At 47.5% G+C, this 13,679-nt stretch overlaps 1 protein-coding gene across 1 annotated transcript in view; it reads right to left on the minus strand.

Annotated features, from left to right (window-relative positions):
- Positions 1-890: 890 nt before the first annotated feature.
- Positions 891-13,679, minus strand: part of SEZ6L (seizure related 6 homolog (mouse)-like) — a gene marked incomplete at its 5' end in the record, with an annotated part of 76,714 nt that continues 63,925 nt past the window's right edge. The window contains 4 exons of the mRNA XM_012644092.1: positions 891-1,337; positions 3,763-3,865; positions 5,198-5,309; positions 7,330-7,362. Of these exons, the coding sequence (XP_012499546.1) occupies positions 1,308-1,337; positions 3,763-3,865; positions 5,198-5,309; positions 7,330-7,362 (278 nt within the window). The remainder of the gene's footprint in view (positions 1,338-3,762; positions 3,866-5,197; positions 5,310-7,329; positions 7,363-13,679) is intronic.

Here is a 13,679-nt window from a genome sequence, read left to right on the forward strand (position 1 = left end):
GAACTCCTGGCCTCAAGCCATCCTCCCACCTCGGCCTCTCAAAGTGCTGGAATTACAGGCGTGAGCCATCAGACCCGGCCTCGCTGTGATTTTTAAATCCCGTCCCCATTCTCTGCCTCTCCACGGTCACCATTCATGCCAATATCCAACATCCAGGCCGACCTTTGAAGAATAGAAAAGAAGTTTCGTCTCATAGGAATTTTCCCCCCGAATGACTTGATTGCGAGTATATTCTGAAGGTGACACCTTTCAGAGAGAGAGAGCGTTTGAGTCGCCTCCGTTTTGAGAGCTAAGACATTTCAGAACCCCAGGAGAAAAACAGAGCTCACACCTGGATTCCGGAACATGGCACCTCCTCCCTCCCTTATAACTATATGAGTGAGGCTGTCTGTGCCTCCCAAGCCTGTAGATTTATTATCACATCTTGACGGTGGCCGGCTGAACAAGATGATGGATTCCGACACTCGTAACATAAATTACTTCCTTTTTCATCCTGACGGAGCGTCAAAGAAAAGAACATTTTATTAGTTCGGTTCCCTCACCTGACATTCTCCCCCCCACTCAATTCTTCATTGCAACTCTCGCATCTCTCATTCTCTCTGAAAATTTTCCTTTTTGTCATTTATCGCCTTTTTAGAAAAAAAAGAGTTTTTTTTTTTTTTTTTAAATTTTGTCAACGTCCTGTGAGGCCCTGGTGGTAAAGCACAATGTTTATGCGACACCTCTGCAGCCTTTAGGACCACGAGAGGCAGGGGATGGGACAAGACCTTTTAGAAGCCGGCAAAACTGGAAGGGAGGGCACGGAATTTGTTTTGGAGCTGACCTTCAAAAATGGGTTTCCGTACCCAGGCTGAATTCCGACCCACGCTAAGCCAATAATAAATAATAATCTTTCCAGCCTAATCTGGGGGCTTAGCTTTGTACTGAAAACGCCACGGGCACGGATTCCCGAAGACGCATGCAGGTGGATGAGCCTTAGCGTGGCGTTCCCGGCGGGAGACACTCGATCTGCGGTTCGTTTCTGCGGCTGCCATTTGCCGTGTTGAAGTCTTCCACCTGCCCTCAGGACTGAGGCTGTAACGTGAATTTGGCTACGGCCGCGATACATCCAAACCACACCTGTTTCACTTTTTTAAATATAATAAATACAGTGAAGAAAAACAGTAAATCTTCAAGAAAGAGTCTAAAGGAAAGACAGTTGACACTCTGGGGTTTCCATCAAATGCCACGTGGTCTCTGGATGAATGTCTCGAGGAGGTTGTAGTTGCGTTCCTGTCCGTAAGTTCCCTTCTAAAGCGTAGCTCTCTTTAGATGGAGACCTCGTACTCCCTGGTTTCCTGCAAGAGAGAGGAGCACAGATTTGTTAGATCTCGTGTAGTAGAGCGATATGCTGATGGTTCCAGTTCTTCACGCCCTCCTGTGTGCATGACCTCGGCCGTGACTTCGTGGTGCTCTTCCACCTGACCCCGCCTGGCTTTTGCCAGTGGTTTATAGGAAGATGGCACACAACCGGTGCTTGTTCTTGTGTCCTGCCCCTCTGCCAGCACCATGAGCAGACACATCCTGCTGGCCTTTAGACCTTGCGGTGAGATGAAGGACAAACAGAGAACAGGGCTGAGTCACCCAGCCACCACCCAGCCAATGCCAGGACTACCACCCAGCTGAGACTAGCTTCAGACATTGCCCCACAGCTGATGAGCGAATTAATGCTCATTGTTTTAAGCCACTGAGTTTTGGGATTGTTTTTTACTTAATATTATTATAGCTCTAGGTCACTGATATACCCTACTAAGTATTAATAATGTCTAGTCTCTAAAAAACGCCCCTTTTCATCAGCCTGACCTTTTTTCAAGATTTGTAAGCAAGCTACGTAGAATGCAAAATAACACCTGCCCTCGCTCACCAGTGCCATCTACAAGGACGGCAACATGTGGGTAGCTACAAGTTTGCTTTCTCCAATATTTATGGAGCATGCATAATGTGTTCCAGGCCTCAGGGACAAAGGACAGAGAGATATAAGAAGCTGTAGGCTCACCCATGGAAGTGGTCACTGTCACAGGCTTTAATAGAGGTCTCCAGTTCTGGCTGAGCCAATGCAGATATGCAATCCCACCTATGCTCCACGGCAGATGGGAATGTGGTGGGAAGGCTCTGAGGTGGTCCCCATGGACCACCCTAACGGGGCTCACATCCTTGTGTGGTCCCCTCCACTTTAGGGTGGGTGGGACCTGTGACTGGATTCTAACCAATAGAATACAAAGGTGCTAGGATGTCACTTCCGTGTTTATGTGACCCAGGATTGTGACTTTGTCTTGCAAGGAGTCTCTCTCTCTCTCTTTGAAGACACAAGCTGCGATGCTGAGAGCTGCTCTATAGAGAGGCCCACGTGGAAATACCTCCAGATGACAGCCTGCTAGAAACTGAGGCCTCATTCCAGCAACCTGCAAAGAACTCAATGCCGCCAACAACTGTGTGAACCCGGGGATGGACCCTTCCCTGGTCGAGCCTCAGATGAGACTGCAGCCCCAGCCGACGCCTTGTTTGGAGCCTGTGAGCCCTGAAGCAGAGGACCGAGCTAAGCGGTGCCTGGATTCCTGACCTATAGAAACCACGAGATGATAAATATGTGTTGTTTTAGGTCCTCAAATTTGCAATACTATTGTTACACATCAATAGATAACTAACTCAGGAGATCAGAGCAGGTGGAGGTGAGGGGAAGCTAGCAGGGACAAGGAAGAAGCCAAGTTTATGTCCCCCAAACATTGGGAGATGATTGCACATCATTACACAGTGAATTTGAAGGGTTGTGGTTTCGCAAAGTCACGTCCAGCCATTTGGTTTCTCACATGTGCCTCTGGGCCTTTGCATGTGCTCTCCCTTCTGCCTGGCACCCTCTTCAGCCCACCTCCTACGTCTCAGCTTTACTATAGCTTCTCAAAGATGTCTTCCCCAACCCTCTCCAAGTGTCCCCCAACATACACCCTCATACCACCCTGTCCAGTTTTTTTTACAGTCCTTAAAAATCATGATTTATTATAACCAAGATATTCATGGGCATGTTTGATTATTTGAGGTTCAAAGGAGGCAGGATAGTACAATAATTTAGGGGATCAGGTTGGGTTGCATCCTGGCACCAGGCTGTGAATTCTGGCTGTGTGCAACCTTGGCCAAATCATTTTTTCCTCTCTCTGGGACTCAGTGTCCTCATTAACCAATCAGAGATAACTGTGGAACCTATTGCAAACAGCTGCAAGGATTTAAGGACATTATGCATCGAAAGTGCTCAGCACATGGTATATATTACTATTATTATTATTATTGATATCTTTCTCCTTTGCAAGACTGGAAGCTCATTGCTGGCAGGATCTGTGTCTCTTTGACTCATGACTGTGTCTCCAGTACCCAACGCAGGGCCTGCCGCTCGAATGCACAGGCATGTCGCACACTACCATGCGATAAGGATGGCAATGTGGCAGTGGGCTGTGCCGCGCCGGGAGGCACTGACCCCTCTTGGCCCTCTCTCGGCGGATGTTGGGTGCAGACCCTTCCTTCTGTGGGCGTTCTGCTGAGAGGGAAGAGCCTCATGGGCTTGTCATCAGCCTCCATCACTTGCAAAGACAGCTGGGTTCTCCCAGCAGTTATCCCCATAGGGGTCTCAGCGGGCTGGAGACAGGACCAGTGGCTATGCCTCTTGTGAGCAAGAGGAAAGGAAACCTCCCATTTCGTTGCCGGTGAATTCAGAGCAAAGAGGAAGGAACTCACCCCTGTCTCGTAGATGGGGTTGTCAAACTCGGTTTCGACAGTGATCTGGCTGTAGGGGTGAGAGTACATCAGGGGCAGGCGGAGGCTGGAGTAGTAGCGACATCTGGGGGAGAGACAGAGGGAGAGAGAAGTTACTTTCTGACAAATCACGACACTGAATGTGCAGAGTGGCGCCACTTCCCAGGCAGCGGCACCTCCGTGAGTGACAACGAGGAGGATGTGTGCCAACAGCCTCCTGCAGGCGAGACTCTTAGTGAGGTGAAAGCAGAAATCGTAATAGCTCTCAGCTCGTAACCCAGCCGGTGACAACTAAAGCCTTGGGACCTCTCCTTACTGGGGAGGGCGTGGAACTTAATTTGTTTTCACCTGTAAGGTGATTGGAGTCCCTCTTTAATGCAAAGGGCAACAACAACAATAATGAGCATTTATTGAACACCTTCTATATGCCATGTCGCCTTAGAGCAGCCTTCTGCAACCACCTATTTCAAGGTGATTTCTCCGTTACTCACTATACCCCATCTCTTTCCTCCACTGTGTTTACCTTAGTGTGTAATAATTTATTTCTGTACTTACTCTCCTCTCGCCCCACTAAGCTATGAGCTCCTCAGGGGCAGGAACAACTTATGTTAGGCACATGCCTACCTCAGGACCTTTGCACATGCTATTTCTCTTCCTGAAACATTCCTCTCCCACATATCTGCATGGGTGACTCATGATCCCTTTCAAGTCCTTGCTCAAATGTCATTTCCCAGTGGGGCCTCCTCTACTTACTGCATTTAAAATGCAGCCACCACTTCTATTCCTGAACCCTTTTCCCCTCCTTCCCAGCTTTCTCTTCCTTGCTGCATTTATAACCTTCTAATATACTATATGCTTTTCTTTATACTTTTCATATTGTCTGTCTTCCCCCATTAGAGTCTGAGCCCTGGGAGGGCAAAGATTTCCTTCTATTTTGTTCTCAAATGATGTTTTTAGAACCCAGAAAACCGCCTGGCACAGAGGAGATGCTCGATAATTGTGAATTCGGATGAATTAGTGACTATCCTAGCCATAGTTTCCTATCTTCCTTCTTTATCAAATGCAAGTTCTATGATCTTGAATACCTGGGGCAATGTCTGGTACACATTAGGTTGTCAATACGTATTTGTTGCATGAAAAAATGAGTGAGTGAGTGAATGAGTCAGTGTGCACGGTAACGTGTAACGTCTGAGTCCCCCTAAACCATAAGCTCTTTGAGTCTTATTTGCGGCCGTGTCCTCAGCCCTCCCACCACGGAGGCTTGGCAGGTGCCCAGTGCAAATATGTACCCCACCCCGTCGAGCCGAATCACACCATCTCTATGATCACACCAATGCCGCTATCCCCAAGCCACAGGTGGAGACCCTCAGTCTCAGGTGAGCTGCCCTGTCCCCCCGGGGTGCTGGTGGCTCCCTACCTTGTGATGTAAATGTAGGCTCCTCCCAGCAGCAAGGAGATGACGAGGACCGGGATGAAGATCGCCAGGGCCATGTTCCCTCCTTCCAGCGACGACTCGGCTGCCGCTTCTGCTACTGAACACAGGGGCCAGTGAGGTCCTCATTCTTCACACGCGTGACTCACACGGGGACCTGGCTCCCAGGTGAGCCCCCGCCTTGCCAGTTCTGCACCCACCCAAAGAACCGCCATCACAGAGCCTTAGATCTCAGAGAACCATCTCTAGAGGAGGGAAGAGTGCTGGTTCTTTGTGATGGAGCCCAGACTCATGCTTGAGTGGGACGGCCATGGGGACAGCTGAGAATGATACTGTTGGAACCCTGGTCATACCGTGCCCATTTTTGAGGGGCTACAGTTGAAATCTGGTTAAAATCCAATTCAAAGGAAGACTTGGAGAGAATCCCAAATGCACTAGCTGGGAAGGCAGACTTACTTGACCTTTCATGGAGTGGAGAGGAGAGGTAGGAAGGGTCTGGACCCGGGATTCAGGAGTGGTGGGCGGGGACAGGCTGCCCGTATGTCCAAGAGTCAGGTGGTGCTGGGAGTCCAGCCACCGGGTGTCCAAGCAGGGGTTCCCAAGCCTGGCTGCTCACCCGGGGCCGGGGAGCTCATCGCACCCAGACTGGTGGGCCCCTCCCAGAACTACTGAGTCAGACTCCCCAGGAGCCGCCTCTGAGGAGCCAGGACGGCAGCTGGGACAGCTGTCAATTCTGCACACCCCAATGACACCCAACGGTGAAGACCCAGTTTGGACTCTCAGAGGCCACCTGTGCACATCCTTGGGCTGCCCTCTCTTGGGCTCCCGCTACCTCCCGATGTTTGTGGCAATTGCAAGAACTACGACAGCTGTTGCAGGGGCTGGGGGCATTTTTCCCAGCACAGCTTGAAGGGAGAACCCCATATCTCTTCTGGAAACTTGGCCTCCAGGTTTCCTCTGCCATTCTCCATGGTCACATCTAATAGAGTTTAGCTGTACACCAATCTATAATCCATTAACTGCCACTTTACAGGGTCTGAAAAATCAATCCTAATGCCCACGATAAATGCCCGAGCACAAAACGTTACGATGGCGCTCATAATATCCGAGCAACCCCAGCCCTTTGAGACGTTCTCATGGTTCATTGGTTGGCAAAAGGCAGAGAAAGGGTGCTCTGAGCGGAGCGTCACACGAAATGCCCTCTATTTTCCAAGCGGAGTGACTAATCCGTGTTCCTCCCATCACTTGTATTAGAGCCCCGCTCTACCTGCTTGGATTAAAACATTGTTACCAGCAACAGCTGCTAATGAAATGTAATTCACATAGCCCCTGCTTCCAAGTGAACTCATTATTGTCAGAAAGCTAGAGATGGCTCCAGAAATAATCATCAAAGCTGCTTCATTGGTTGAAACGTTTAAAAAAAAAAATGAAATGATATATTACAGCATATATATTTTTTATGATATCTCAGCCCGGGTGAATGGTTTTATACCAAATTTAATAGAGGCGACACAGAAGAGAGAGCGTTCTGGGAATGAACTGCAGAATGAAAACAGAAACGAAAATAAAATCCTGGAGAGTTTTAAAGATCTGGTGCTCATCAATAAACCTCACTTGGGAATTCCTAATAAAAGGAGAAGAGAGGCAAAGAGGAGAGGGGAGAAGGGACTGGTAATCTTGGGGAAGAAAGAAGCCTCAGTGGAAAACGGACCATGGGACACTCCCAGGGAAAACTTGTCCCTCCAGAAACCAGGAGCATGCTCGCTGTGGGAGGCGAGATGTCTCTGATTCAGCATCACAAAATGTTTTACAATAGCGTTGCGTCTTTCTCGGTTTTTCTCTTTCCTACAGACTCTCAGCTTTCCCCACCTCGCTGTCATAGTCATGTACACAACTGGTGTCAAATCCCCTTCGGGTTATATTTAGGACCCTAACTTGCAAATTCCATTATTTTTTTCCCCTTACGATATCATTTCTTCTGTAATGATCTTTGACGGTGTCAAGGCGACATTCGTTATTTTATTATTTGGAAGCACCTGGATAAAGATATTCAAAGACCTGTCCTCGTGTTCTGCTATGAGACTGATTTATTGGATGTTCGTCATTCTGGAACTCACCTTCTAAAGCGTGTTCGAAACTGTCTTGATTAACTGAAAGAGAAATCGGGAAGCGCTGGTCAACGTAAGGTGAATTCGCTCTGTTTGCATGAAATGGGCTCCCCCCTCCCCAGTTTAGATGCAAAAGTCTGTGCCACACTTTGCTGAAGTTAATGCTGTGTGTTTGCTTATCTTGGGCTACTGCAGTCGGTGGAAATGCCGGGACATGTTCATTTCCTGAGTTCCCAAGGAAAGATGAGATAGGTAAGAAGTGAGCAAAAATAGTGATAGCAGATAGTTACTGAACACTCACCACGTGTCCAATATCGTGCCATGGGTTCCATATACATTCGCTCTTTAACCTTCACAACGATCTCATTAGGGCGATACTATTATCACCCCATTTTACAGATGAGCAAACAGAGGTTCAGAGAAGTGAAGCGACTTCTCTGACATCACACAGCTTCTAAGTGATGGAGGCAGGATTTAAATGGGGACTTTTCTCTCTTCTCTGCTCTGAACTATATGGTTAGGGTCTTTTCAAGTTGTCTTGCAGGACAAAGTCCTGATGAACCATGAGGCTCAAGACCTTTATTCAAAATTCACCCAGAGGTGAAATTATTTTCCTACTTCGAGGTATATATTTATATAAACCTTTCTAATCTCATTTTTATTCCATATTTATGTGACTAGGCTCCTTGTGTTGCATGCAAAACTGTGTTCATTCACTTATATTTTCTGTAAAACTTCTCTGGAGGTTCAAAGTGATGGGGGCTGGCAGCCCATGCATCAGTCATCACAGGGCTGAGCACAAAAACATACCCACAAGGACGAGCATTTCCTCCAGGAACCCCAAGACTTCCTAATTAGTGCCTGGTTGACGTTACTCTCTGATCTACGTCACCATTATGCAATGACAATAAAACCAATTGAAAAGCCGAGTGGCTACCTGAGTTCAGGCATCTCTGAGCTCTGGTATCAAGAAAACAAAAAGATTGAGGCAGATGCTGCCCGCCCAAGACACGAGCTGGACCACGGTTGAGGGTCTGGGAGCTCGTGAATGTGCACGGCATCTTAGGACTAGAAGGGGGCATTGAATCTTATGTCCCATGGGGCCCTGTGTCCACGGTCCCCCGGGGAGCATGTTAAAATGCAGACTCCTGAGCCCTTTCTGGGACCTGCCAGGGTGACATTCTTTGGGGTGGACTTCTACAAGTCTCACCAACTCCCCAATAAGGCAGCGGGTGGGCCCGCTGACTCTTCCTTGGAGACACTGATCCGGACTCTCCCAATTATTTCATACAAAGGGAAACCAAGGTCAGAGAGGGAGAGTGGCTCACCCAGGGTTGCACAGACGGTCCACTCCAGCACAGCCAGGCTGGAGTCCAGAGCCCCTGGGTCCTAGTCGGGTGGCCTCACATTGGCTGTGAACTGCTTCCCCAACTCCAGACCACAAAGTCATGGACCCCACCTTTTTTTCAGAAGAGGAAGCGACTTATCATGGCCTTACAGAGTCGCTGGTGGGAGAGGGGCATCCCAGGAGTGGAAACGGATATGGGAGAAAGGCGCAGGGGTCTCCCGACAGCCTCTCCTGGTGGGAATTCTGCCATAGTTGTGGAAGAAGGTGAGGGGCAGTGAGCTAACTCACCCGGTGGGGCTTCAAGGGATACTAGTAGATGGAAAACACAGGTTTCAGGAATAACCTGCAAAACTGAGCATTTTAAATCTCTTCCTGTTTTTTGGTCATTTGTGTATTTTCTGATGGTAGTTGCATTTTCCTATGAGATGGGCCACATTAGAAATAAATCGATAACATCCAGTGCTGGCGAGGATGTGGAGAAATGGTCATTATCACCGATCGCTGGGGGGGTGTGGATGACTCCAGTTCTGGGAAACACTGTGGCAACATCCACAACAGCCCGGCCTCCACAGATCCTTGCCACGCCATCAGTCCCACTTGGAGGAATCTGTTCTGCAGGATGAAAAGTGCCAGCATCCAGGGATTCATGGGCAAGGATGTTTTTAGCAAAACAAAACACAACAAACAAACAAAAAAACCCAGAAGGGAACCAGTAGCTCCATCAACGGAGGAAAGACTGATGTATTGAGAAACACGCATAGCGTGAAATGATGGGCAGCCGTCAAAAAAAAATAAGATGGAGCTACAGTTTTAAAAATATTTTTTAAATGTCTCTGCCAAGCAGAGAAAACGCAAAACACGGAATACAGTATGGCATCGATATGGCACGACCTTTTTTTTTGTAAAAGATAAACAACTCCTGCTCCTCTTTCCAAGTACGTCTATTTGTATAAATCCAGGGAAAGATGACACTGGAAACTCAGGTGATTATTGGCTTCCAGAGAGGCAGGGAAGGGGTGGAGGAAGGAAGGAAAAATTCTCGAATGCTTTTTTTTTGTAACTCTTGATGTTTTTCTACTTGTTCCATGAGATACTTTTGTAATTAATCCGGGAAGAATTTAAAAAATCAGTGGGCAGATAAAACATGTAGAGTCCAAAATGGCCCTTCTCATGGTATCCTTACTTAAGTTATTTTTAAAAAAACAGACCCTGTTCATTTTTCTTCCCCACAGGAAACTTACTGACAACATCAAATTAACTTCTATTAATGTCCATGTAACAGTTAGAGGGTTTCCAGGAACTCTTAGCTTCGGGAAAACTTCCCCATATTTTAACTCTACAAAGTAAGTTTCCTGTGCTACCAAAAATAGATTCAAATACAGGGCTGGACTTAATTAAATTATGGGAGAATAAAAGAAGGCATCTGTCTTAAATGTTAATGCATGCTTTCTTAATGTTCTCTGCTCTTCAAAAGGACCTCTTGTTCTCTTGTTAAGAACTGCTTTTTCAAGACCAGCCTGAGCAAGAGCGAGACACCGTCTATACTAAAAATAGAAAAATTAGCCGGGTGTGGTGGCGCATGCCTGTAGTCCCAGCTGCTTGGGAGGCTGAGGCAGGAGGATCGCTTGAGCCCAGGAGTTTGAGGTTGCTGTGAGCTGTGATGACACCACTGCACTCTAGCCTGGGCAACAGAGCAAGACTCTGTCTCAAAAACTAAATAAATAAAATAAATAAAAAAGACTGCTTGTACAAGTCATTGTCATTCATATGCTAAGCTCCTGCTTGACACCAGGTGAGATTAAATGGCATCCCTATGCCAGTGGGCTGATGACATGATACACCTGTGATGCCAGTTTGATTAGTCTCTGGGTCCTGTCTTAGACACAGCGAATCAGAATCTCTCTGGAAGGTGTCCAGAACTCTGTTTGGGTTTGCATCCTGTGTTTGGAAACCACCTAAATGGTTCTCAAATTCAAAGGGCATTTGAGCAACGACAGCTTGTTAGAATGCTTATTCCAGGGTCCACCGGCCAATGACTGATTTTGTAGAACACCCTGGGGCTATTCTGGGGCAGATTCAGGGATATGTTTCTAATGAACACCCTGGGTGCTTCTGATGCTGGGGTGACGGGCTGGTTGGGGGCTTGCTTCCCTAACAGCCCTGAAGCCCACCTGCAGGTAGCCCGCTGTAGAAGACGCAGGGGATGTAACAGTCAGGAGATGTGGGTTCAACTCCTAGCTTTGTCTCATACTAGCTGTGTGGCTTTGGGAAACTCACTTAACTTCTCAGAGCCTCTCCTGCCACATCTGTAAATAGGTAGATGGCTCGCCCACCTGTCCCAGGCTGTGGTCATGAGGCTTAAATGAGGTGATTCAGGGGAATCTTTTTTTTTTTTTTGTATAGGTAAAATTCACAGAACATAAAATTAAGCATTTAAAAATGTTCCATTCAGCGGCATTGAGCACATACACAAAGTTAGGCAACCGTCACCTCTGTGTAGTTCCAAAACATGTTCATCACCCCAAAACAAACTCTGTGCTCATTAAGCAGCCTTGGGCAGGCACTAGTTTGCTTACTGTCTGTATGGATTTACCTATTCTGGATATTTCCTATACATGGATATGTGACCTTTTGTGTCCTGCTTTTTTCACTTAGCGTAACGTTTTAGAGGTTCATCTATGCTGTAGCACGTACCAGAACTTCATTTCTTTTTATGACTGCATGATATTCCATTGGATGACTATGCCACATTTTTGCTTACTCATTCAGTTGATGGACATTTAGAATGTTTCCATCTGTTGGCTGTTATGAATGATGCTGCTATAAACATTATTGTACAAGTGTTTGAGTATCTGTTTTCGTTTCTTTTGGACACATCCCCCTAGGAGTGGAAAAGCCAGTGAGAAAGTGTTTTTAAGCCTTAAAACTGGGGTTCATGAATAAGACATTTGGGGATCCACTGAAGTTACGGATTCCCACAAAGAAATGTGAAACTTCATGTTTCTGGCCCCCCTGGGAAGTGAATTCAGAGCTTTTTGCCTGTTTCTCAAAGGTGTATTCACACCACAGGAGGTTAAGCTCCACCGGCCTGAACCATCGAAGCTATTTAGGCTATTATTATTGATTGTACACTGCAAAGGCCCAGATACACCGATCCAAATTTCACTTGGGATGTCACAACTTAATTTTGTTGATTCTAAGACGCAATTTCCCCATTTTTCTACCAGCTCAGAGATGGGGGCGTGTCTTCAACCAATGGTGTGTTCTAATCGCTGCCACTAGGCGGCGCGCACGGGTCCCTGCGCGCGCAAACCTGGGCGTGCGAGCGCCTTGGAGGACGCTTTGCCGCAACAGGGGGGCGCTCCTAACGCACGGAACAGGTGGCCGTGGGAAGGGGTGCAGGAGGGGGAAATGTTTACGCCACGTTCTCTAAGCTGGAGTCAGAGCAGGCTGGCTCTCAGGGCCAGTACTCGGAGAGGCAAAACAGGCATCTAGGGCACAAAGGGTTAAGGAGGCGATTCTTTTATAAGGTGACCCTGCATCGCAGGACTCTGAGAGCCTCTTCACCGTTTTCACCTCGGACACCTGTCTTGCCTTCCCCCAGTCCCGGCCCTGCCTCTGCATAATTGCAAAGCCTTACCACCAAAGACTGCAGGTTTTGTTTTTTTTTTAATGGACTTTCCTAAGAAATTCTGCATCTCTGAAGCTTTTGATGGCACAGGGGTGACACTGAAGGACACTGTAGACTCTGAGTCACAAATGATTCCCAGGTGCCAGACCCTGAAGGTGGGGAAGTTTAAAGACATGGGATCCAACCGATTTCACTTATATTTTCATTTTAACGTTTTCAAAAATATGATGGATGATAAAAATCGAAGCTCGAAAGAGCTCCTTTAGTAAGTAAAAATGAAAACGCTAAGCGAGGAGAAGACATAGCGTCATAGTTTAACTGGCAGTCATTTTTTTCTTTGTCAGTAGCACAGATAGTGGTGGTGGCATCTTAGACTCAAGGAAGTGCAGTAGCCCCGTTTTTGAGAGCAAGTGCAGAATCCCTGTGAGCCAGTCCTGACATCTCCGGCTCCTTGGACCCCGCGGGGAGAGCAGATTTCTTTACCTTTACAGACGGGCAGTGGACCGTTCCAGTGGGACGGCTGTCCTAGGATGCAGCGAATGGTCACTTCGCCCATGAGCTCGAAGCCTTCGTAGCACATGAAGGTGAGGGACTCCCCCGGCAGGTAGAGTCGCTTGTACAGGATTTGGTATCCGTTTTCAGGCAAGCCTGGATTGTCACATGCCAGGGACTCCTCCGCTGCAATCCAAGCCAAAAGGAGCTCTGGTGAGATGATGCAAATCTCTGGGGGCTCCTATCCACGGCCCGTCCGATCTAGCTTTGGCCGGTTTCCTCTCTCTACAACCCCACCTGGCATCGAACTCTTTGCCATTTCCCAAACTCACCTTTCTCTCTCCCGTCTCTGGGGCAGATTACACATGGTCATGGTACAAGGAACTGGGCTGTGGAATCTGGGTTAAAATCTGGGTTCTGCTACTTATTAGCTGTGTGACCGCCAGCAAATGGCACAACCTCTCGGGTTGTCAGTTTCTTCATCAGCAAAACAGGAATAATAGCAGGACCTATCTCACAGGGATTTGGAGGCTAAATTAAAGAAAGAAGAGAATGCTTAGGATGTTCATGGCATGTCATAGATGCTCAGTAGATGATGGATAGTGGTGGTGTTTAGTTATGAAATAGTCTTCCTGTGTCTCACCTTACATCTAACCTGCTAGGGCTTGTATTTCAATACTCAGTCCTGGTTTCTCCACCAGGAAGCCCACCTTGATGCCTCCTACCACCCACTGAGTCACCAGCCTTTTAAGTTCTTCCAGCACGTCACACACTGTATTGTACTGAATTATTAAATATTTGTTTCCCTCACTGGAGATGAGCCTGTCAAGGCAAACTTGAAGATCAGGGCTTGGGGTGCAGTAACAGCACAATAAATGCCGCCAACTA

This window comes from Propithecus coquereli, unplaced genomic scaffold (genome assembly GCF_000956105.1).
Source record: "Propithecus coquereli isolate 6110/MARCELLA unplaced genomic scaffold, Pcoq_1.0 Scaffold206, whole genome shotgun sequence".
Taxonomy (NCBI): Eukaryota; Metazoa; Chordata; class Mammalia; order Primates; family Indriidae; genus Propithecus; species Propithecus coquereli.